The sequence below is a fragment of the Artemia sp. Qi Xiang Cuo genome, chromosome 21 (genome assembly GCF_049724085.1).
Source record: "Artemia sp. Qi Xiang Cuo chromosome 21, ASM4972408v1, whole genome shotgun sequence".
Taxonomy (NCBI): domain Eukaryota; kingdom Metazoa; phylum Arthropoda; class Branchiopoda; order Anostraca; family Artemiidae; genus Artemia; species Artemia sp. Qi Xiang Cuo.
Genome location: NC_142814.1, coordinates 34,704,108 through 34,729,889, shown reverse-complemented (window position 1 = coordinate 34,729,889; position 25,782 = coordinate 34,704,108). Strand labels below are relative to the sequence as shown.

The 25,782-nt window shown below is 34.2% G+C and overlaps 1 protein-coding gene across 1 annotated transcript in view; it reads right to left on the bottom strand.

Moving 5' to 3' along the window:
- Positions 1 to 3,448: 3,448 nt before the first annotated feature.
- The window catches only part of LOC148939477 (uncharacterized), a 100,180-nt gene continuing 77,846 nt past the window's right edge, over positions 3,449 to 25,782 (bottom strand). Inside the window, 4 exon segments of the mRNA XM_089107021.1 lie at positions 3,449 to 4,052; positions 8,360 to 8,625; positions 15,712 to 15,845; positions 22,727 to 22,986. Coding sequence (XP_088963147.1) covers positions 4,003 to 4,052; positions 8,360 to 8,625; positions 15,712 to 15,845; positions 22,727 to 22,986 — 710 coding nt within the window. The 3' untranslated portion in view covers positions 3,449 to 4,002.

Sequence of the window (25,782 nt, the reverse complement as noted above, 5' to 3'; positions counted from 1 at the left end):
AAAACCAATTTAAAATTGCTTTTAAATTTGTATGCATCGAGTTTAATTTGTTACGAATCGTCTCCTTTTTTTAATTTTACTGTTAACTCATAAATTTAAAAAACATTTTTTGAATTTTCATTCTTTTATTCATTTTTCTGCCAACTGCAAAAGGGCTAAAAACATTTTTTCTTTCTTTTTGTGCCTTAACAATTCTTCTTCTTTTTAAAGAGTTGTCCATGCGATGACAGCCTTACAATGATTTTATTATTCGCAGGTGAACTAAGCCTTGTATAATTTCAGCTTTTAATTTGTTTCTTTTTGCTGTTTGTCGACCTTCTAAATTACTAGGAACGTACTTTTGTGCGACTTGATACCTTTGGTGGGTTACGTTAGATTGACCGATATTAATCTGGTTGACCGGCATACAGGTTAATTTTCCAAAATTCCTTGCCAAAACGATAAATAAAATTCCTTGCCAAAATATATGTTATTTCTTAATTTTGTCGTGGCGTATGGCAAAAAATACTGACAGATAATAAAATATGAATATTGAACAGTTTTCGAACCATATGGAAAAAAGTATAGTAAAGTAGAAAAGAATATAAAACTCCACGATAACTATCTTCAAGATTACCCTCTCCATTAATATTGGTGAATATTTTTTGGAAAAAATTGATGTTCACCCAAAAACCTCAGGTGGGTATTTTTCTATCTTCCCTGTACTAAATTCCCTTAAACCAGAAATATGTAGGTCTGAGAAAACTAGTAAAATACGAAACATTTTCCATATTTTCCAACCGTGAAATTTTTCTTGAAACATCTCATCTTTGCCGTTTAATCACTTTTTTTTATTAATTTTTGTACATCTTTTTCAAGCTGCTGTATTGCAAAATTGGATTTTTTTTTGCATTGTCCCCTAAAAAATTGCGGAGAGAAGTAAGCAGGGGGATACCAGGGGTATATGTCTGTATACACCTAACCAAAATAATACAAACCCGCTCATCTTTTCTTCATCAATATTAACTATGCCAACATTTAAAAATCCGCAGGTAGTATATCCACCATTTGAATTCCTGTAAAATTTGCTCTAGTATTCAGCCAATATAGCCGAGCAGATGACAGTGTTCCTCTCATTTGAAGGAACTTTTTTTTCTATTTTTCTTTGGCTTACCATTACTTATTAATGATTTGTATGATAGGTGTTAAACATTCAAGAAAGCAAACTCTGATATGCAAATTAGATATTTGACTTTTACTTTATTTCTTTTTCTTAAGCCATGAGATATATTAATGAAGTATTTAGACGTCAAATCACATATCTAACATCTCAGAATATCCCAGGGCGTAGTTAGTGTTTTCAGAGCCTGGAGACAATGTCGGATTTTGACCCCCCCCTCCCTTACCATCCCTACCGCAATGTAAGGTAAACAAAAACTAAAAACCTCAGCTTGGCGCCCCCTCAGAGGCTGCACTCGGGGACAGCCACCCCCTGCCCCTCTCCTAGATACGTTACTGGGTTAGGGAATATTTAAGCAAATGAAGTATGTAATACTGCGTCCTACTAAGCTATGTAGCTTAAATGGAGGCAAGAGTTTTACTTTAACAAGCGCATCTCAAGCAAGGGCTTACGCACTATTGGGGATGTGAGAATATATTTCAAGGGTTTATTTCTAGATATGATACAGAAGTGCCAGCAAGGGGGTGGATGCAATAGCCTCCTTTGCAAACAAGAAGATATCAAAAAAATAAATCGAAGCTTGAAAATGAAAAATTGAGTTTGGTAAACAACAAAGCTACTGGTAGCAAGTGCCAGCATGAAGAGAGTGCGGGGTCTTGGGCAAACTAAACTTGACGGAGCCGTTAGTATTACGTACCCGCCAATGTCAAGAAACGTTATCGTTATAATGGATCACGCTAGGACGTGTTGTGGAGGATAATATGGAGATTTAGGGGGATCAAAACCGTAGCACGGTATGATTTTTCTGTTACAACCTGAAGTGGCAAACGGTCGCATTTTGGCACACTTATAGCTATGGATTGGACTTCATAACCTATAGCACCGTTTTACGATTCCGATCCCCTAATCACCCCATTTATTCACTCTGTTAGCTTCCAAAATTTCTATTTCTTCCCTCTAATAGTGAATTCTCACAGCCAAAATTAATTATCGCAACCCCATCCATAGTTGTCCGTTTCAAGGTTGTCAAAAGCAAATCACGAAAACAAAGCTGATATGGCCCAACACAAATTATGTGCAGAATGTGAACTATAGATTCTTTGATTTCGCTTCAGTATTACTCACGACCTTTACCAATTGAATAAGGGCAGCTAAAATTAATTTAGAAGAAACACAGGATGGCCAAGTTTCCTAGGTTGGGTAACCCTTTTTGCAAGCATTTTGTAGTTATGTTTTCTGATGACATTTTTGAGATAAAACGCAAAATCTGTTCCACCATCGCTTTTGTGAGGCTTCGCCTGAGAAATGCATGGTGGATTAGGATTTTCTAAGCAAGCTATTCTGACGTTCCCTCAAAATTTCAGGCAGAAATTTTCAGATCAGAAGAACAGAATCGCTTCTTATTTATCAAATCTAAACTATTCTTGAATAATGTGCTAGTAATTTTGCTAATTCTTGCATAGATATTTCATGTATATTTCTCAGTTCAACGTCGCTGTCTAGCTCCTACAATCTATTTCATTTAAACATTACTCAGTAAATGTCAGAGAAAAACAAATAAATAGAACACAGCTTGGATTTGAGCTTGGTAACGATGGCCTTGTTACTGAAAATGACGGCATGTCATTGGTTCTTTTTGTTTTGGTTGACAGCTAGAAAGATATTTTGTCGTCAAAAGACTGTGTAGATATAAAAACACAGTTGATATCGAGTGGCAAATAAGTAAAACGTTCAAGTCCTTTGCTTGAGCGCCCTAGATATAAAAAACAAACAAACAACACAGTTAATGTCGAGTGGCAAATAAGTAAAACACCCAAGTCATTTGCTTGGCTAACCAGCATCTTGAATCCAAGAAAGCCTAACTGAAAATATTTTGATCACTTTTGTAGATACTCTTACTATAGTTGCTTCTTATTTCGAAAAGTTTGAGTTGTTGTTTGCCTTCGTTTAGGATACTTACCGATATCAATCGTAAAAATCGTGTACTTCTATGTATTACACGGAAACATTTATGCCGTATTTTCATGGATCTTAGAACAATATTACGGGGCCTATGCGCAATTTTCTTAGATAGCTATAACGAACGATTCTTGAGTAAGAACATGAAACACTTATAAGTCAAAGTTGAAATTTGATATTAGTCCACCCCAAAGGGTTCAGCCCAGTTTTGACCCCAGCCTATCTTTCTAAAGAAGAATTGGAGTTTTCCAGTGTCTCCAGAAAAGTATCAGCAATCTACTACTTGAGAAATAAAAAAAAACTATTAAAAAAGAAACGGTCAAATACAGATAAATAAACTTTGTTTACCCAAAAAACAAAACTAAAAACAAAAATAATAAAAAATCAGGCAAATATTCGCAAGTCCCATCAACCAGTGGCTTCAATGACTATGTACACAGTGACGTAATATAACTCGTAGTTAGTTACTCTTACACAGAATTCCCTTGAAATAATTAGATGGTTAATTATGTTTCTTTTTCATAAGCGATGATTACTAATCTTTTTTTCATTATTTTTATTCCATTAACATCATTTACCTTATAATTACATAAATTATCACAATTGCTCTCACTAAAAAAGTAAGTTCAAATGTCTTATTATGATATCTTTAAACTCATATTTATGGTTACTTAACTTCAAAAAAGGTTCTTAAACTTTTACTAGAAATTTGTTTTTACTTTTTGGCAAAACGATGTTCTAAAAAAAAAACAAAGAAAAATAACTAACAAATTATCATCGAAAGTGAGCTATAAACCAGGGATAGCTCAACCAGGGATTACAAATTTGTACAAAAGTACAACTGCGAGTTTCTACCTAAACAACAACACGAACAATATGGCGGACTATATGTGTTGAATTCTCGATGACGATCTCGAAGAATCATTTAAATCACCTAAAACAGAAAATAGTCTATAAGCAATAACTCTTAAAATGGTAAAAAAGAAAGAAATAATAAATAAAATCGATGTCACCGCACCAAAGTATTAAACAGATATTTTCTCAATTTACACAATTCTTGTATAATTAACCCTGACACACTAGTTTGCTTCAAAAAGCCCTCCAAGTCATGAAAGATTTGAAAACCTTAGTGAAATCCAGAATCCCCATATACCAGTGGGTTTTTAAAACCCACTCGAATGTTTTTTTCCGTGTCTTCTGATCAAGAACAAACGAAACCAAAATATATTAAAACCAAAAAGAAAATTCAAAAAAAGGAAAGAGAAGTACGAAACTCTAATCTTCTTCATATAAAACGTAAAAAAATTCAGCCATTTTCAAATCAAAATTAAGGACAACATTGAAACAAGTAGAATTATTCGATATAAGAAGGAGGCTATTACTCCCTCAACTCCCCTCTCTTTAGGCTAAAGTTTGAGTAGTACTTTTCTAAAAGAATTTTAGACTCCACTAAATATAGTGAATTGAAGTTTTTATTGCCACTTTAACATTTGAACTAAAAAATGCATTTCTTCATGCAAATATACATAAATAACCCGTTTAATTGTCGAGGCACTAGCTAAGCTTTGCTAACGAAAATCCATTGTTGTATAAATAAACGTCAAGTATTTCTGTGCCACTCAAGCTGTCAAATTGACACCTACTAAGGCAGCACCAACCCAAAAAGACTTTAGACATTCCTTTTAAGTAGAGACGGATACCCTCATCACAAGACCAGAAAGACTCGATTGATTGTTTCTCCCTCCCTTTTCAATATTTCGTACCCTCTTCTGTCTTTTCCGTTTTCTGTTTTTAATATTTTAAGAAACTGTTTATAAAACAAAATAGGCTAATCTTCGTTATTGCAACTAGAAGCCCCTACCCGACGAGCATGACAAACATAGTCAGGAGGGATAGGGCTTTTCTTGCTAATTGTTTTTCATATTGAATTCAAGGAAAATTACAATAAGAAGGCACGTTTGTATGGTTTATAAAACGTTCTAAAGTTATCCTATTGAAGGAAACACTACTGGTTTGAATAGTTTTAAATTAATGTTGCAATTTTAATCTTCATGACAAATTTTCCTTTGCTTCAGGCATTTTTTTTTTTTAACAAAGACGTTACTTATTCTTTTTTGTGGGGTTTTGTTTCACCGAACTCGTTTCTTCTGAAGCTTAAAATAAGGAGTTTGACAAAAATATCCCAAAGATCCTTTCCTGTTGGTAAAAGGATCGATAACATATTTCGAGACCGCTAAAGTCCATTCTGCCTTTTATATGACGCCTACTGTTTCTTTTTAGACCAAACTAAAAGCCAAATATAATCTATTAAAACTAAAGTCATTAATCACGCTAATCAACACTAACATACAATTTTATATCACACCATTCGACTTATTTCTAAGTAACTAGCACATTAACAATTTACACATAAAAATATAAATTGAAGTTTCCGTAAATAACAACTGGAATATAGAAGAAAGCTTAAAAGCATATCATAAAATTTTGAAGATATAACTAGATATCGCAGGTAAGTTATACATCAACCCCGCTAAAAAATTCCCGGCAGGGGGGGGGTAGATGCTACTAGGACCTTCATTTTAACCAAGCTACAGCATCTCCCATTTTCCTCTGTTTTATCATTTTCTTGCTTCTAAGGGGGAGGGGGCATTGCTCCAGCCCCCCCCCACTTCTGGCGCCTATGGAGGATGTAACACTTCATTAAAAGTAACTTTATTCTATGCGCGAGAATTCCGGGCATACTCAGTCTATTTCAATCAGCCAAATTGACTTTGAAGGAGTAAAATAGGTATTTGCTAAAGAGCAATTTAAAACATGTTATTTGATATTTATTGTAAAAGTGAAAGGGATATTGCACATCTCTTCAACTCAACAGACTCGACCAGCTAGTCTCATTTGTTTCTTGGTAATTAAACCCTTTCTCTGGATATTTAGGGTTTTCTTTTTTCCATACGATGATAGTTCATTACTGCAGTAAGCCGCCTTTTGTCAACACAGCTGAGAACGTTTGTTCTTCAAACCAATTTATTTAGAGGCTCACTATCCACTTTCCCCCGTTAAGTCCCTATTTCCTATTAACGTTTTCTTATTACCTCTTGCGATCCCATTCGAGGGCATCATGTACTTTGTTTGGTCCCAGCTAGATTATTAAACAACATGAAGGACCAATGATCCTTCAACCATAAAACGGAACCTAACCATTTCGAAAATTCCTTCATTTTAACCCAAGATGGGTTAAAATGCAAAATTTATTCTTTCATATACACTAGGTCAAACAAGCGCCTATATCAACCCCAAGGCATATCCTCTGGCGAATATCCAGCACAGGGATATGACCAGAGGGATGGCCTTGGGTCCAGGCGCTTCCTCGAAATCCCTTACTCAAACTATCATTTTTTTTCCACACTGAGCCCCCCTCCCTGAAAAAAATCATGCGTACATGTCCGATCTAGCAAATTTGTCAGTGTTTCAAAGCAACTACGCTTCAGACCCTTATAGACAAAAGACATTATTATGGCTTCTAATATCCTTATCGTATGATAAGAAAAAAAAGAATAATAAAATTAAATAGCCGGGAAAAACAAGGGAATTCGTTTTCATAGTTTTCTTTAAAAATTTTTCCAGGTTTGTCGCTGAGTTTCAGAATATATAGTAGAGTGGCGATGGTTTTGTTTTCAATTCCCGGAGTAACTAAAGAAAGGGGGATAGGTTCATTATTTTTCTTGTTTAATCTTTTTTAATCTTCTATCAATGATGTTCTCAATAAGATTAATTGGGTAACCATTACAGAATAAAATATCTTTAACATAATTTAATTCAAATGCTACATGATTGTATGAACAGATTTTTAGAACTTTGTCGACTAAAGATTACCACCCCTCTTTTCACATAAGGAGGGTGGTTTGACGAGAAATGTAGATAATGATCATTGTGTGCGGGTTTCCTATAGATGGAAAATTCAAGATTAGGAATATTTTTTAGTATTAAAACATCTAAGAAATAAAGCTTCTTTGAATCTTCCAGTTCTAATGTAATCAATTTACAGAAAACATAATTTTTTCTATAAAATTTTAGAGAAACATTGTTTCTTTCAAAAATGAGCTAGAGGTTGAACGTTTTTTCTATTCTGGATAGGATAAAACTGATTGGCTAGTGGTGTTTATAAAGTCCCGTGATCTTGTGGGAAGTTTTACATTGGCAGGACCCGTCAACAGCTAGGAGAGCGACTGCATGAACACAAGATTTCAATGAATAAATCCCAGAGATGTGAAAAAAAATAAAATGACGATTCTGATTCTGCTTTGAAAATGCAAATCATTTAGTGTTTTCTGATTAGGCAACTTTAATATCTACAGCAAATGGCTGACTACAATCTTTTAGGGAGGCAATTGAAACTAAAAAACACATAAATAGAGACATTGCTTTAAATAGACATGCTGGAGATATTTCTGTAAACCTAATTTACATTACCGTAATATTAAATGATTCAAATAACATTTTTCCTCGATTCTAATTAAGATAATCTCAACGCACTTCTAGTGAAAATCGGGTCATTAGGCAAGCTAAGTCAATCGCTATCCAGATAATTCTTGCCCAATCTAATTGGTGAAAGGTATTTCATTAATTCTGGCTTTTTTTGGTTTGTTTGATTCAGTGTTTATTCTGCCCTGTTCAAATCTATTTGAAAAGGTTATTTTCTGAAAATTCTGTACACTGGCTGACATTACCCTAATTTTTCTCGGCTATTTAATTTTATTATTCATTTATTATTTTTTCTTCTTTGTCATACGTCATGTATAGCTAGTGTGATATTAAAAATGTATTTAATATCCTTATTTGAGTTTTAAGGCTTATCTCTGTAGTCTTAGAAGCTTTTTTGAACTGCGGAAAAGCACCCTGCAACTTATCTACTCTGCATGTACCTTCCTTAATAATGCTATCAAGGTACGAAAATTAGGCACTCGGCCGATTTAGCTGGTACAGCATATGATTTAGTAATGCGACATTGGAAGAACTTATAAAGATGACATGGCTGCCAATTGCCCCCTTAAAATCATCATGATTTGCTCCAAAGTAATTTAAGGGTAAAGTTTATCTTTGTTGTTTCATCCAGACCGAAAATCAGAATACAAAAAAATAAAGTATGATGATTCAGCTGAGTGGACACTTATTCGTATCATCACCCAAAAACTAGGGCTAATAATTCAGTAATAAAAAGATACGAAAATAAGAGAATGTTACCAAATTGTTGACTTTCGTCAAAAGTCAATTCCAAATTGAAATCACTAGCTTCACTCGGGGCAGGAGTTGCACCCCGACTTAATTCCGTAGATACCGGAGAAGTGACACTATGGAGCCGACGCTGAGGCAAAGACCGACGCTGGCCACTCTGCATTCTGCTTGACGTGGACGTCCCCATCATCTGCTCTTCAATTCGTCGTCTGTTTTCCCTTTCTCGCCGTAGTTGAATGTCTAAATTGTAATTTAATTTCCGTAATTCTTCCAGTCTGAAATAAGAATGCCAAAATTATTTCTACATAAGGAAGACAACACTCCCTTCTGCCTCAAATCGAAGAAACTATTTTTTGTTATTTTCCTTCTTTTGGCTCTTTGTTTTATTTCTCCTTCCATATTTCTAAATATTAACGTCTATTAAAACATAGAAAAAAACTATTCTTTTTAGTTACGCAGCACCGAGCACTTACGCATGGGGTGGTGACCTCGGGGCCTTTCAAAAACCAAAATTTCCCCGAATTTCTGGGAAATTCTTATTCGAATTATAAACAAGATTGTTGTATTTATTTATTTTTTTTCATTGCCCCCTTCTCGCCAAAAAAATATTGTTTTATGTGCCTGTGCAGCACTACTTTCAGAGTCACCAAGAAACATTCTATGCAAAAAAGACGTTGCGCTAGATACGCCATTTGTACTTATGCCCTTTGTTGTACTTCGACTAATGTAATTTACAAGATCGGTTTAACATCCTTCGTTTTTTTTAATTCACCCTAGTTTAAAACGTAAAATTTACCTTAAGTTTCCATGCAACATTTTACATGTCAATTCAAACAGCAATTGTTTAATTTCTTTTTTTTTTTGTTAGGCATTGTGTTTTGAAATTTGATACCTAATATCAATGACAATAGCAATAAAGGAGGGGAAAGGGATAAAAAAGTAGTTGCAATAAAAGATAAGTTAGATTGTGCAGGGATTCTTTTTTTGTAATAAATAGGATCAACTACTTTTATATTAAATAGTTAATAGTTCTTAAGCCTTTTTAAACAAAACATTTACATTAAATAAAGACAAACAATGGAAAAAATCTGGGGAAAAAATGTTGACGTCGGAGCCCAAAATTACAGTTGGGGGATAGAGTATCAAACATGAGGACAAGAGTAAAAGAGCGCCTTTTTGCTAATTGTAAGTTCACTTTTAACCAGTGCTTTGGAACGGACCAGATTGCTTCGGTTGTATGTGTTATTTATTAATTGTTGATGTTTGTCTGTCTGTAAATCTTTAATCAAGCCATATTCTTGTTGTATTCTTTAAGCCGCTTAATATAAGTAAGAAATAACCTTTTTTTTTGTCACGACTCAGCAGAACATTCGCCTAACTGGTACTATCCTAGTAGACCCCTCATTGGCTTCTGAGAAAGAGATTTCGCAGCTAAGGTTGGGACAACGGGATCACCCTTAAAAGGCCGTGTCACAAAAAAATAATAGTACTTTTACTATGTTCCTTGGCGGGTACTTAAAGGAATGGGATCCTTTTGAAGGGGAAAACTTTCTTAGAGACTCATTACCAGGAGTGCATTGAAAAGGTAGAAAGGGTGTGTAGAGAAGAAAATTTGTGGTTACGTTGGAGAAAAAACAAATGACAGAAAAATCATAAGAGAAAGAAAAAAATATATAGAGAAAAATATTAATGAAAATTAGGCTCATGGAAACAAGAACAAAAAAAGGTGATCAACAATATTGACAGAATATACGAGAGGCAAAATATTTGATTAATAAGATGTTACCACTTTTACAGCTACTACTACTGACAACTTATTGAAGCATTAAGTTACCTGAGACCAACACTGCTGCGTACACTCCTCCTCCACAGCTCTTTTTATTACCACTCCCCCGTCCAACAAGGACGTTCCAGTCCATTCTGGGGCCCTAAGGACCCCAGCTGGATTTCCAAAAGCACAATTTTTGGCAACTATCATCCGTAAATCGTGAGATATCATCTTTGCCTCTGTTACATCAGAATTCTAACCGAATTAAGTGATGTACGGCTAGTCTAACGAGTACTTAAATGTGTCATTGGACAGCCCTCTGGGTAACATCTAGTCAGCATTCCTCTACCCTTTGAACTACCAACTACCAACTTCGTAACCTTGCCAACTAGCATCCTTATCTTGGTTCAATACTTATCTTCCTTTTCTCCCAAGCTTTTTTAAACTGCGAAAAAAACATCCTACGCTTTGGTTATATTGCTTTTTGCATCTTTACAGTATCCACTGCTCTTACTAATATTGCTATCTAGGTAAGTAAAGCTACCTATATAGAATTTTTTCTTTCTTTATCCCACCTCTTCGTTCACATTTATTACCAATTTACTTACGTCTTTTTAACTTCAACTTTCAAACATATAATCGCAGTCTGAGCTTTGAGGGTTTCTGAAAATTTCATTCATTCCGCTTACACTGTTATCTGAGGTACTCAAACCATATCAGTATAGAATTTACTTCAACATACAATACCATGTGTATCGCAACACTGGATTTTTATTTGAAGGTAAAAGAATAGCTGATAAGAAGAAATGTTCCTGTTAGGTCTGATGGATGATGGTTTCCTCTTATAGCTAAATATCTTGAAAAACTCACTATCGTAGATGGTGCTAAGGTCAACGTCATCTAAAGTTACCCAGAGAACAAAAATTGTTTTAAAATCCTTTAGTTCTTCCAGGCAGCTGAGGCCGAAGATATTTGACGTATATTTGCAAACCTTTGGAGATATTATCTTGTAATATATTTTTGTTAATATTTGTTTCCTAATCTAAATACAGTTGCGCCATTTACATCTGCCAGAAAACTTCTAAGATGGTTTTCCCCACTACAAGTCCAATCGATTTATGTTATCGTAACTGATTTTGAAAAATTTAGATGGAAATTTGACAACGAGAAAATACAGGAAAAAGTTCAAAATGTTGGTCTTTCCTAATTTGAATTTTGTATATTCAAAGTTTTTCTTTAATTATTTTTGACTCATTGCTTGAAAAATGTCCGTAACTGCAATTCAGAATAGATTTACTCAAAATGATAAAAATTATTTAGTAACTAAAGGCCAAAGCTTTTTTAGTATTTTTTTTTTGGAATTAATCCATAAATTTTGGGAATATCCTAACGAACACATAAAGTTATGGATGAATCAAGTGTTTAGGCACTAGAACCTAAAACAGTAAAAACCAGGAATTGATTAAACGGCTTCTAAGACTCAATTCAGGTTCTGGTCAAAAGAAAGACGTTCAGAAATTGCATTACGCAAGTATTTTGAAAAAATTTAATTTTGAGTTTATTTATCTTAGTTTGTTTTAGTAGTGGATTTTTTAAATTTCAGAAGTAGATTATGAACCTTTATTTTCCAAGCAATAATAAAACAGTTTGAAATAAAAAGTTTTTGTTCAAATTCAGATACAGTATTTGATTTATGCTTACTCTAAGCCTATCTACCTTAGTTCCGCCCTAGGATGGATGATAGACTATCTATCAATAAGTTAAATGAATCATATTTGTACAATTCTAAAAAAGTTATGCCAGCTTTGCCTCTCACAGAGACCATCTGTCTTGCCTTTACTCTACTTAGCTATGGCCCTCAAGTTTTTATTCACTTCCACCAAGTTGGTTTTAATTTATTTCTAAATTAAATTATTCTTATCTTTCCATATTTTACCTGATTTTTTCCATACCACTATTATCATTCGTATTTTTCATTTCTTTACAAAAATGATTTGAAAACTAAAAACAAAGTTTAGTGTGTTGAAACACACTAAAAAAAAAATTAAAAAAATGGAACCATACACCATAATACTAAGAGAAAACTCAATAACAAAAAATAAAAATTTATTTTCTGCGCCGGTTCTTTGTTAAATGGTATTTTGTTACACTTAAAAATAAATAATATCTTGCAATATAAAACAGATTTTTATTTAAGGAACTGTAAATAGAAACTGGACTAAGCTGTTAATAAAATAATAAAAATTATTTTGTCAGTAATTCCGGCAGTACTGTCTATAAACAAAATTAGCAGGTTCCGAAAGCGCCATCTAATATATTCAGTTTTCTAATTTATGCTTTTACGGTCTTGCTATTTTTGCCTTGTTTCATTCTTCTTCATATTTTTTTACCAACTGATTCTGAAGTAACAATAATAAGCCCCTATTATCCAATAAATATATGAACATTTTGAAAACAATACTACGGAATATTTAAAACAAAATAAAAACAAAATCATCCCGGCAGGTTTGTATCACAGTTTATATAATTAGGCAGTAAGTTTACCGCAGATGATTTCTGGCTCTTCATTCTCGGTGCGAACAAAAAGCTCCTCCCACTTATTTATGCATTAGTGGTTAGTGTGTATGCGTCAATCAATGAGAAATGGTTAGAAATTGCATTATTCATAATTGCGAAAGCAGAAAAAATTTGGTGAGCCGGCCAAGTGGTTTGCAAGTGTTCCATCTCACAGGTATGACTTAATTTATACACAAATTATGACTTAATCTATTATTTATATACAGTGGACTCAACTGATTGGCCTATGTAGGATTTTATAAAAAAGGGGGCTGGGGGTTGATGAAATTTGTGAAAATAATGATTTTTTTTCTTCTAATAACTGGTGGAATAGGTGTGCTGGTTTCAGGGGCGGATGCAGGATCTTTTAGGGGGGTACGCAAAATAGGTTGATCCGATAAACTTACGTTAGGAGCAAGTTCAATTAATGCAAACTTGCGTTAATTAGGTAAATTACACTACTTTAGGAGGGGGGCACCCCTCGCCCCCCCCCCTGGATCTGCCACTGGATGGTTTATCATTTTTTTTTTTCACGTCATGATATTTATTTTCTCAGATTGTAGTTCCTGTGAAACTTGAAAAGGCTAATTACCTGTTTTGCTGGAGAGCCGAGATAGGACTAGTTTCGTTTTCAATCTATGTTTTCCTATGAAATGGGCAGACCTTTCCTGAACTTTAAACAATAAACACCTCCGTTTGAAAATCTTTGCACTTTATGAATTTAGATAGCGATAAGGGTTCCTGATTGAGACCAATTTTAGGACTTGGGTTTAATTATTGGTTGCTGTAGTAAAAGTTTCCACAATAGCCCTATCCAAGAAAATACCAAACGTCTGTTAAGAAGTGTTTTTCGTAAAATTTCTTAGGGAGTTTCCAGAAAATTGAAGGACATCACACGTTTTAGTGGCAGATCCAAAATTTTACTGGGCTTTACGCTATAAAAGCTCCTATTATAGACGATTCTTCCAGTTTATTTATATATATATATATATATATATATATATATATATATATATATATATATATATATATATATCGGCGCGTACAAACAGCTCCTCTCATTTGATCTGCCATCAGCGGTCCAATTACCCTGGAACACGTATTTTGGCAGAAACTTTCTCAAAATGCCTTTAAAAGCAACTCGAGACTTCGAAACCTACTTGTAATTCCTATAAACATCTGAACTAATTATATATATATATATATATATATATATATATATATATATATATATATATATATATATATATATATATATATATATATATTTATATCGGCGCGTACAAATAGCTCCTCTCATTTGATCTGCCATCAGCGGTCCAATTACCCTGGAACACGTATTTTGGCAGAAACTTTCTTAAAATGCCTTTGAAACCAACTCAAGACTTCGAAACCTATTTTTAATTCCTAAAAACATCTAATAATAACATGACACTAATTACCGATTTAATTTAAATTAATAAATTAATTTAAAATTAGTTTCTTCAAAATTAGTATTCCAACGTTGAAGCCAAGTTTCGTGTTCAAGAGAGATCTGTCTTGTCTACCCGTGAAAAGATCTAATGTAGCTTATGTTTATACGTTCTCTGGAGCACTCGCACCTCGGTCCGGGTTTTTATAATGGGTGAGATAGGGAAAGATCATACTGATAATTATATATACTGTGGTTTGTATCAAAAGTAATTAGAAAAAGAAGCGACGAAGAAAGAACCATTTCTTTATTTTCCAGATAAAATTTCTGGTAAAATTTCCCAGATAAAAATTTTAATATTATAAAATATTTTCCAGATAGAATTTAAATATTTTCCAGATAAAATTTTATTTTCCAGATAACCGTTTCTTTATTTTCCAGGTCTGCTTCATCGTTTTCCAACAAGTGCGCATATTCTTGTTTACTGTCCCAAGCATAAGAACGTTTCAGCCTGTCTTTGTTCAAGAAGGTATTATGAAATAATATCATGATTAAAATTAGCAACAAAAAACAGAAAGAGTGTGTTGTGTATTATCGAAAAAAGTAATCAAGTTAAACAAAACGGGAAAAAGAATCTCCCATTTTCCAGAGAATATAATGGCCACTCTTTTGTAGACTCTGCCTTATCTTTAGTTAATTTTGCTCTCTCAGAGATTTTCTCTCTCCCATTTTCCAGAGAATATAATGGCCACTCTTTTGTAGACTCTGCCTTATCTTTAGTTAATTTTGCTCTCTCAGATTTTTAGTTTTTTTGTCCGCTCTCTGAAAAGATTATTATTTTTGGTTCATTACTAAGATTACAATCCTTGGTTTAATTTGATTTCTTATCTTGCTCGAATTTCTTTTTTTCTCTTTCCACTGTTTTAATGGAGTAATATTTTTGGTTGATTCCTAAGACTGCAATTCTAGTATTCGTAAGAATATTGCTATGATTTTTTTCTTTTTTTTATAGCTCTCTTTCCTCTTTTTTTAGAAGATCCTTATTTTTGGTTTGATTCTTGACTTGACATAACTCCCATCTCTCCTTGAATATCGTTTTGGGGCCTCTTTTTTCACCAGTCTATTGATGTAACTACTGTACGCACTTCTATCTTCTGCCAGGCAGAGAAGTTGCGGTAAACTAAGCGACGAGAAGTTATCCTTCTATCTCTTTGGCGGGGGGGGTGGGGTCTAGGTCAAGAACCATGTGCCCGGCCTTTAAAGGCTATCTTCGGAAGACGAGGGCTTTCCATTCATTGTATGTGCACTAGCCACCTAAATGGTCATCAATTACGAATTCTTTGCTTGATTCCTAAGACCATAATTCTTACATTTATCAGAATATAACTTTTTTTTTTTTTTTTTTTTTTTTTTTTTTTTTTTTTTTAGTCTTGAAAGATTATTGTTTTTGGTTGTTTAGTAAGATTAAGATTTCTTATATTCATAATTACTATGCTCTGATTGTCTTTTTCTATTTCCACTGTATGGAAAAATTATTATTTTTGGTTGAATAATAAGATTACAATTCTTATATTCATAAAAATATCGCTGTTTTTTTCTTTTATTTGTAAACAAGATAAAACTCACTTATTTCCAAGAGTCTTCATCTCATCTCCAGTATCTGACTTTGCTCCCAGACTAGAAACAGTTTTTTGCAAGTCCATATTTTGTCTTAAAGCAGTAGATAGCTTCATTTGTAAAGTATCTCTTTCTTCTAAAAGCTATAAATTAAAGAGAAAATATATAACTAAATTATAAAGCAGCGTGATTATTTCCAAAAGAATTATGGCGTGTAAATTGAACCATTTTTACAAATAAATCATGGGAGTCACTTTATGAGTTATGATCACCTGGAGGGGTGGGTATGAGACTACATTTTAAACATTTCAACGATGATACATGAAACACGAACCGCAAAATCTTAGAATATCTCAAACAAAAAATTGTATTCCTAAATTACCCCTCTTAGAGAAGTTCTGTGGATCCTCATTTTAACATTCGGATTCACATTTCACTTTATGTTTTTTAGTTCATGTTTCCTTTTTTCAATTTTGTATTGCAAAAGGTGGAAAAAAAACTGTGAAGGGGGGCAATAAGAAAAAAATAGTAGGTAATGTCTTCCTGTTATTGCACCAGTTTCTTTTAAAGTGCAAATTCACATTCAGATGTTCCTTTTTTTAAGTCTTAGATTCAAAGCCTCTAACTTTCCTTCTCACTTCTTCAAGATGTTTTTCAATACGTTTCAAGACGTTTTTTTAAGGCATTTTCTCCAAGACGTTTTTCAAGACGTTTCAAGGCATTTTAAGACGTTTTTAAGATATTTTGCGTCAATACGTTTTCCAAGACATAGAAGATTCAAAGCCTCTCACTTTCCCGTTCTTCTTATTGCAAAATTTAAACTCAATAGCTAAACAATTTTAACTTAAAAATTAAATGATACAACAACCAGACACGTATCCAGAGTATTTTTTCGGTAAGATGGGCGGGAGGGGGAGGGTGGTTGAAAGTGGGGGAGGGGGTCTAAATTTCATAACTAGTTTTAAGTAATAAAACCAAGTTTTACATTACGACACCTTAGTTTCATATATGTCTGTTAACTCAACCGGAACTATGGTGTTACTAGACTTTTTCTTAAAAATATGATCTAAACTTTCTTAATGAATAGAAAAGTTTTCCTCTTTTCTCAAGACTCCGACGTTTTATCAATGTATTTTTCAATACAAAAAAAAAATAATTGAAAGCGAATTTCAAAGGTGTAATTCGTAGATAGATAAAGCTGGATCCGAGCAATCGAATGACGGCGAAAATATCGTCTAACGTGGAAACATCAGACTGCAGAAAATAATATATTCAAGTTTCTCCGCTAGTACAAGTTTTGAATAAATATGACACAGGAGAGGGGCCTTCAAACCCGTGTTCCCTTCGATATGTTAAGGTTTCGACAATTTATTCTCTTAGGTTACATGTTTTTGGTTTTTTTTTCAAATTAATGCCCTCCTCCAAAATATCACTCATCTCCATCCCGACGCTGGTTCCTGTACACAAACTTGAGTAAGAAACAAATTGCGAAGAAGAAGTAATGATTGCAACAGTGTCTGAGTTAGATTAAATGTTTCATACACTTAGATAATTTTTCTTTTGCCTTAGGAGTTCAAGAAAAAAATCACAGCTTTGGAATTGAATGGTGAAACTTCAAGGAGCTAGACGGATAGAGCTACCCCTAACATACTATCTAGGGTGGCTAATTGCTTACCCATAAGAGGAAGTTTAAATTTTCTTGTTTCACAATCATTTCTACAAGACAAATGCTGAATGATTCTTAATTTAATCATTCAACTTCAAAATCCAATTTTTAATTTAAATTTTGGGCAAAAATATTACTTTACCCAATTTCACCTTGTTTTTTTTTACCAATTTTACTAGCTTTTTTTCATTTCACAATAATTTTACAAAAGTAATCCCAAGGATAATTTTTTCCCATGTAACATTACACTGAACGGATTACCATAGAAAGTGTGGGTGTGGGAGGGGAGTTGGGGTCATCCCATACAAAATTGAAAGATATAGCAAAAATTTCAAAGGCTTAAAACAAATTGAAGGGCAACCAACCACCTTTCCCCTCACACCACAGGACATCACCTGAAAATTTCAAGATATTCTTTTTCATCACGGCAGTCAAATGGTCCTAAAATCAACCTCCAGGGCTGATGATACGTGCAGCCCCAGGGGGACGGGTTTATGAAATAGCTTACTTAAAACCGAGCAATTGCACACATTTGGGCAGATAGGCAGACATGTTGCAGCTTGCTGAGATCAGAGTTTTCAATAGCTTTAATCAGGGACCAACACTAGGGCTTTATTACGGATGTATTTGATTTTTCTTCCAACAGGTTATTTTTTTAAGCTCCTTTGATAATTTTTTTGATTTCCTAAGAAATGGTTCTTTTTAGTAATTTTTGTATTTATTTAGAAAAAAGTGGCTCAAATATTGAGTTGGTCTGGCTAATTTTGCTTTCGGTTTTGAAACTTATATTAATTATCAACCAGAATCGGGTGAGACAATATTTACAGATGATACTGGCATGCGTATGATTGAATTATTATATTTTTCCTTTTTTAGAGTAATATTCGTATATAAAAAGCTATCTAAGAAATTTAAATACTGTGCCTGCAAATTTGCAAATAGGGGGGTAGGGGGAAGAGTAGGGGATCTCAACTCACGACGGATCCTTATCTTAAAAAATGTTGAAATTCTGTGCTTTAAAATACGCATTTTTGAGGGTTTCTCCCATGATATTCTCAAGGGAGAAACCCTCTGATGTTGCTCTTCAGAGTCCAGCCTTGGCAAGTAGCCAAATGTGATTGGCCAGCTAAGAGATTTTTAACAAAATTGTAAAGATGGCATAAGTTCACTTACTCATCAATCAATGGAAACTAGCCAGAAAAAAAGTGAATACGTGGAACACAATAGATTAAAACACAATCCTTTTCCATGTTTTGATGGCTATGTCAATAGTTTTGTTTATGAGGCCATCTATTTTCAGTTTCTTTTTCTTTATTCTGAGTAATTAACCAGAAAACTGTAAAATGTATTCGTTTTTTTTTTTACCTCAAGAACATTGGATATACATGCAAAACCAACCTTGGTAAATATGAAAGAAAATAACATAAAATATACTCCTTTATCCCGATATATTAAGTTAAAGAGTCGTCCCAAAAACAAAATAAATAAATACACCGCAAAACTGCGACTCGAAGCTTACCGCAGTATGGGGTTTAGGGCAAATCGAATGCCCAATAAATTCAAATTCAAATTCATTTAATTCAAAAACAAGACATAGCTCTCGTGGGCAAAGCCCAAATATGATGTCTCTTAGTCATAATTAGCAAAATAGAGCTGTCTGATAAAACTTTGTCAGGATAGATAAACTAAAGGATAAAACACTTGAGATTGAGAATAAAATTGTCTGATAAAACTTCGTCAGGATAAAATAAACTAAACAATAAAAACACTAGAGATCATTTTAATATTTCACAAAGCTTTTACTGTAGCGCATGGTGTTACAGTGGACTGGGGTTAGTTTCGGAACCTTCTCAGCCACTTCCCTGGGGGGACGAGATCTTAAAGGGACAAAAGGTGGGGGAAGGAATGATCGGTAGATGGGATGTTGAAGGAGGGAGGAGCCAAAACTTTGGCATAATTTTTCTCGGTGGGAAGAAAGGGATTCAAGTTTAAATTCTTTGAGGTAAAAGGAGTAAGGCTGAGAGGAACCACCACAGATTATTCACAGTGATCTCTTCTGAACTTGGCCTATTTAGTCAGTTTCATCCTGGATAAGGGCAAAGTGCCAAACCGGACAAGCATATTCCACTTAGGGGCAGATGTAAAATATTAGTTTCAGCTTGTCCTTAGGAACTCGAAATTTTTTTAGTGTTTTTAGCATTTGGATTGCGCCATTAGCATTTTTACAATTGTCTTTTTATTCTCCTGTCCTGAGAGGTCAGAAGAAATCACTACACCAAGTAGTTATTGTATGGCTTATTAGCTCGGAAGCAATTGTAGGTTCGAAAGACGGTTGAGCATTCTGAAGAAAGGAAAATTTTGGGACCGAGCATTTGTCTTTATTCACGACCGTGTTTAGTTCAGCCGCCTCTGAGGTAACTTGGTCGGTGAAACCAGCAGCATTGCTCTTCGAATCCTCAGATACGATTTCCGTTAAGGACAAGTCGTCAACGTATTTCCATCTGTCCTCCAGCTCAGCAGCAATTTCATTTATCATGAAGAGGAAGCCCAGCGGCCCGATCACAGTACCTTGTGGAATTCCACAAAAAACTGGCAGAGAAGTGGAAAATTGGTCTTTATACTTCACAGTTTGCTCTGTATTTGTTAAGAAGCTCTTGATGATTTAAATAATAAAGCTGGGTATATTTTTTTCCGCGATTTTTTCTAAAAGGATTTTGTGATCAACAAGGTCAAATGCTTTTCTGAAATCAATTGCAATCAAATTTATCCATTTTCCAGGTTCATCCAGGTGTTTTAAAATAAAATAAATTAAATTAACGAGGTCTGGATACTCGTAAAAACTAGAAAAAATTGACAATTGAGCTTTAATAAAAACACCTCCTTCTAATTGTTATTAGAACCGCGTGATTGCACGCAATTACATGGTTTTCGGTAGTAGCGGTTGCCAAGGTTCAAGGTTTTATTATCAACACCATATTAACACAACATATTAAATTCCCAACAGAGAGAAAACTCGACAGAGTCGGGAACAAAAAACATTTAACACATATATTTAAATTAATTGTACGTCTACTAATATTCCGCTTATAGAGATTTAAACCAAAATCTTCAATTTTCTATTTCAAACTACCCTTAAAAATATAATACAAAACAACAGATAACTCACCTTTCCAGACTCCTCAACCCACAAAAAAAAATACTAACTTTATTCAACTCATCAACAGGGGAAATAGGCCAACTCCTCCCGAAACACGCCATACAAAAGGAGGTGTACAAATGTATATACAAGCATATACACACACATATACCAATATACACATACATGTATGTACACATACATCTTAACAAATTACATCTTCATTAAGCATTCCTTAATTTATTTTTTAGTGTTGATTTAAAAAAAGAAACGTAGGCGAAAAATCCGCAAAAACAAGCAAAAACTCACGAAACCGAACATACCAAGAAGGTGTAGCTTTCCTACAAAAAGCACTGTCAAATTTAATTAACTAGTTTTGATTTTTCATTTTTACGGCTCAATGTGGCAATACTGACAAAAACGTAGTACTTCCTTAAAAATCTCATAATTTTGAAAAACCCAAATGATTTTTTTAGAAAATTGTAGTTTTCATGTACAAGTAGACCAAAGATTGGTTCAAAGGCAAACTCAGGTCCAGGATACTTGATGAATCGAAATAAAGAGCCAAAGAGGAAATTTTTTAATCCATCTGATCAAATGTTCCATCTATGTTGCAGCGATGAAAAAGAAATACGAACGACAGTTTCGAAAATGCATACGTATAGGAGCTCATATACAGGGTCAATCTTAATATGTGGTTATTTTGGATTGCTATTTTTCAAGGGTAAATCCTAATCCTTCAACTTATGTCAGTAATTTTATTTGCTGTGCTTTTGGTAATTTTACAGGGTTTTTCGAAACGTTTCCAAGTCCTTCGATATCAGCCTGTATTTTACATTTAATTTTTCATTAGAACGATAATGTTTTATTATTATTATTTTTTACTTTCTTTTTTACCCAAAATACAACGTAAAGGATGCCACACCAGTCAATGGCGTGACTCTGTAAGCTCAGCTAGAATCGATCCAGCTCTAAATGGTATCTAGAGAAATCTGAGGGAAAGGCACTGGAAGCGTCGAATGATTTGCCCTCATTGCACCCCCAGCCGAAGACAGAAATTCAGGAGATCGGTACCTGCACAACGCAGACCATTGGTCAGCATGTGAAAAAGTTGTTTAAAATTATTTTTCTTACCTTATAATAGAAACCCACGCTTGTCAACTATCTCGCAACGTAATAAAAATTCGGATGCTTTAAAACCTTGTAATAAGGGTCTTAAATAAAATAAAGGGTTATATCATCGTAAATACACAATTATTTTTCATTCATCTTTTTGCTATTGGTGTGATATAATAGGTCTTTCAATTTCCTTTTTTTTTGTCAAGGTTGTCTTTTAATTTCGAGTATCATACTGGGTTCTTTTTTCTTCCTTTTTTTGCTAAGGACAGCTGAGCAAGGGTCTAAGCCAAAATAATAGCATTATCATCTGGTTTTCACTGGCGGCACAATTTGTCTTCACTTATTTATTCTGTCTTTTTTTTACAGGTACCAGGAAGAGAATATATTCCTGTTTACCTTAGACGTACATAACACCTCACTCCCTTTCATTATCTTCCAATGTGTCGTAATGTTATAACCAAAGAAACGAAATGAAACAAAATTACTTGAGAAAGAATAGTGCCTATGAAAAATGCTAGTTTGCACCTCCTGCACCAGCCAGTATCTCCGACTACACCAGATGCTCATCTCAACCTGTATATCGTTTGATGAGAACAGTAAGTTTCCTTGCTCGAAGCACGATATTTGCTGTTATTTTCCATATCATTAAGTAACTTCAAACGGCATCAATTGGTCAGAAGCTATGCATTTTTGAAAAAATGCGTTTCGGTTTTGGATTCCGCGGAACATCGAAAACTCTGCGAAAATCATCAGCCACTGCGAAAATGACTCGACGTCACCTCCCTCCTCTCGCTTCGCTCATGCCTTCGCCTTCAGCAATGACAGTCTCAGACCTTGGCCCAAGCCATATAACGGACTCGGGCTTGTGACCCTCGTACGCTTGTCATCAAGACGTCAAATTTTTTTTTTCGGCTCTGTCCTGCCTTTTTTGAGTTTATAAACTTTGGGGGGTTTTTATATTATAATTTGCATTCTTAATATTTTAAAATTATTCTGCATCCATTTTCAAGTTTTAGCTGGAATAGTTCAGCCGCAAATACGTGGAGGGAGAGAAAGTCAAAAAGACAATTGGTTTCGTATATCGAAAGACTTTTATCACTCACCTTCGTTACCTCCCAAGTGAATTCTTCCAGCCTTACATCTTTTTCATGAAGACTTCTCATAGCTTCATCTAGTTCATATCTCATGTTGTCTTCAGATGCGCCTGAACCTACGGCATATTGAAGCTGAGGCTCTGAACTTTCGAGAAGACGTGTCAGCTCTTGAACCCTTTCAGACAGAAGTTGATTATTTTGTCGCAGATAATCGACTTCTTCATTTGTAGGTAATATACTCTTAGAAGTAGGTATTGTCTCCGAGTTTCCTGCAATAGAAAAGAAATAGACTTGAGCCAGGTTCAGACCTAAATTCTAGGTTCGCATTTTTCCGACAATCCCTATATATTTGTCCCTGTAGATTCTGAGTATATAACATTTACCAGATTAGTCATTCAAAATTTCAAATGAAACAGTTCGTAGTAACTAACTGTAAATAAAGAGAGGCTCGGGCTAATAGTAAAAGAACCAAAAAAAACGATATTTTTACAACAATATAAACACCTAAGAATTGGATTTCTATGGTGATTCCACATAAGATTCATTAAGTTTAAAATTACTCATCAGAAGTTTTGAGTCTTAGAAAATTTGCCTGATTCTAGAAATGGAGGAAACGCCCACAAAACTGAAAAAAAAATTACACCATCAAATTCAGCATACCAGAGACTCCTGTTATAGATTTCAACCTTCTATCTATAAAAATGCCAAATGTTGAATTCTTTACCGAGATCCCCTCTAAGAACGTGTTCATAACAAGAGGTAGCATTATTTTGAATAGCCCCCTTCAGCACTAGAAGAAATTTTATTTTTGTCCACTGCATAATTTTCGACGTTACCACCTATAGCACGTAGCGTTCGATATTCGGAATTAAAAAGATTTTTCTTCATATTTTATTCATGTTTCTAATTTATATATTTTATGTTTCTTGACATGAATATATATAATTTATATATATATTCATGTTTCTAACTTCATATTTTATCTAAATGAATTATAGTGCTCAATTAAAAAAATACTCAAAACAAACAGGTTATCGCTGACTTTGTCCAGTTAACATTAAATTTGCGTGCTGAACTTAATATTAACGTATAGCATGGTATCATCGACACCTTTCCCAATAAATAATACATCATGTAAACAATAGGCGAATTGCCTGACTTAAAGCCTTTGTCCCGAGGGCTGGGGGGATGACATTCCTAAAGACATAATTACTGGACCTTTTAACTATGCTGAGCAAAATAGCTGTCCTAAAATTTTGATTGGATGCATTTTGGGAAATGATGGGGGTGAGGAGGGGGGGGGGTATGGTTGCCCTCTAATCACTTTTGACTCTTAAAAAGGGCACAAGAACTTTCAATAAAAATCTAATATGCACCCAGGCATAGAAATGCAGCCCTTACCCCCAGGTTCTGGGGGTTGTATCAACCCTGGAGGCATTGTTATATGATCTTTGGACTATTTTAACGGCCATCGAATGGTTTTATGTTTCATTTCACCATCATGCACCACTGCCGACAATGAATTCACTAAAAAGTTTCGACAAAGGAAGCTTTTCAAATAGAGAGGGGTAATCCAAAACAAAATCCTTCATATACCAACTATTTGCATATACAGAGTTGGTAACACAGGAAATATAATTCCAGCATAACAATACTTCATATTACCTTATGTAACGCACCTCTACACCCCATTACATTAGAACTTATACTGCAATCATACTTAATTCATATAAAGACATGTTTCTCTCAAGAAAAACGAAAGCAGGTTAATGCTACTACTTTTACGATACTGAAAGCGAAAATAAATCCCGTTTTATTGTATCACATCTAGTACAGGCTTTCAAAAACTTCATTCATATTTTCCCATAATCTTCACATAATTCGCCTGTTCTCTGCTGTTTCAACCTCCACCACCCAAATGAACCATGTGCCTATATGTGTTGTGCCTGGTTAAATTACAAGAATGACATTATACTGGTTGCTACATATGTTCCTGGTTATGACATCATTTTGTTGCATATTTATATCTTTAGGGTTACATACCTTTTTTTTTGTTAAAATAATTTCACTATATCGTTCCATGAATCTAAGATTATATAAATTTGTTTATATGCTATCTAGTTGTGGCCAAATTCTATTTTTGATGCTTAAATTTTTTTTTCTATTAACCGTGAATGTTCTCAAACAAGCAAAGTTCTGTTTCGGCGTCACCAAAAACGATTTAACATCAGCCATTTTTTCGAAATATAATTAAAGCAAGAAATATAAACGTAAAGTGTTTCCTTAAGTTTTCAGCATTCTGAGAACAAAATGATAATAACTCAAAATGAAATGTACAGTCGGGTCTGATTAATAGAAAGCAGAATGATTCGGTCTGGGATTGAAAAGTGAAGCAGAAGAATAGACCACAGTTGAGTACAACGATTAATTAGTCGGCGAAATCCAATCTACCAATATAATTGGTAAGACTCTGTAACTCCAAGCCAGTCACTGATTTTCAGCTCTGAAAACAGTCACACAATATTATACAACGGGTACCTAAAACCTGAAAAAGCGACTATTTCTCAATATAGAGATAACAAACAGTCAGTAGGTTTCATTAAAAATTAAGAACTTTATGTGTAGTTTTTGCCAGTGCTCCCACTGGGAATTCAACAATATCACAACTACTTGCAAAAAACCTAAGATCTGACAAAGGAGGGGAGGGTACGGTTTTCGCCTCCCCCCTCAAACAAAAATCCTGGGGGGTCACGGTTTTCATATAGCCCCTCAAACAAAAATCCTGGATACGGCCTTGTGTACTTAATATACTTTTTTGGTGGGAATATTTACCCAAGCTCAGAAATGAAATCCCAAGATTTTTGGGAAAATCCCAAGGAGTTCCATTCTTGGTCTGGCTAAAGACTCATTCACAATGATATTTTACCAATATCGAGATTTAGTTAGCACTAATTCGAGCTAATCAGAATTTCTCATAAAATTTTTGGATTACCTGAAAAATTCCACAAAAAGTTCTGATCAAATTAGCGCTAGCAAACTCTCGGTATTAGTAAAAATCACTATGG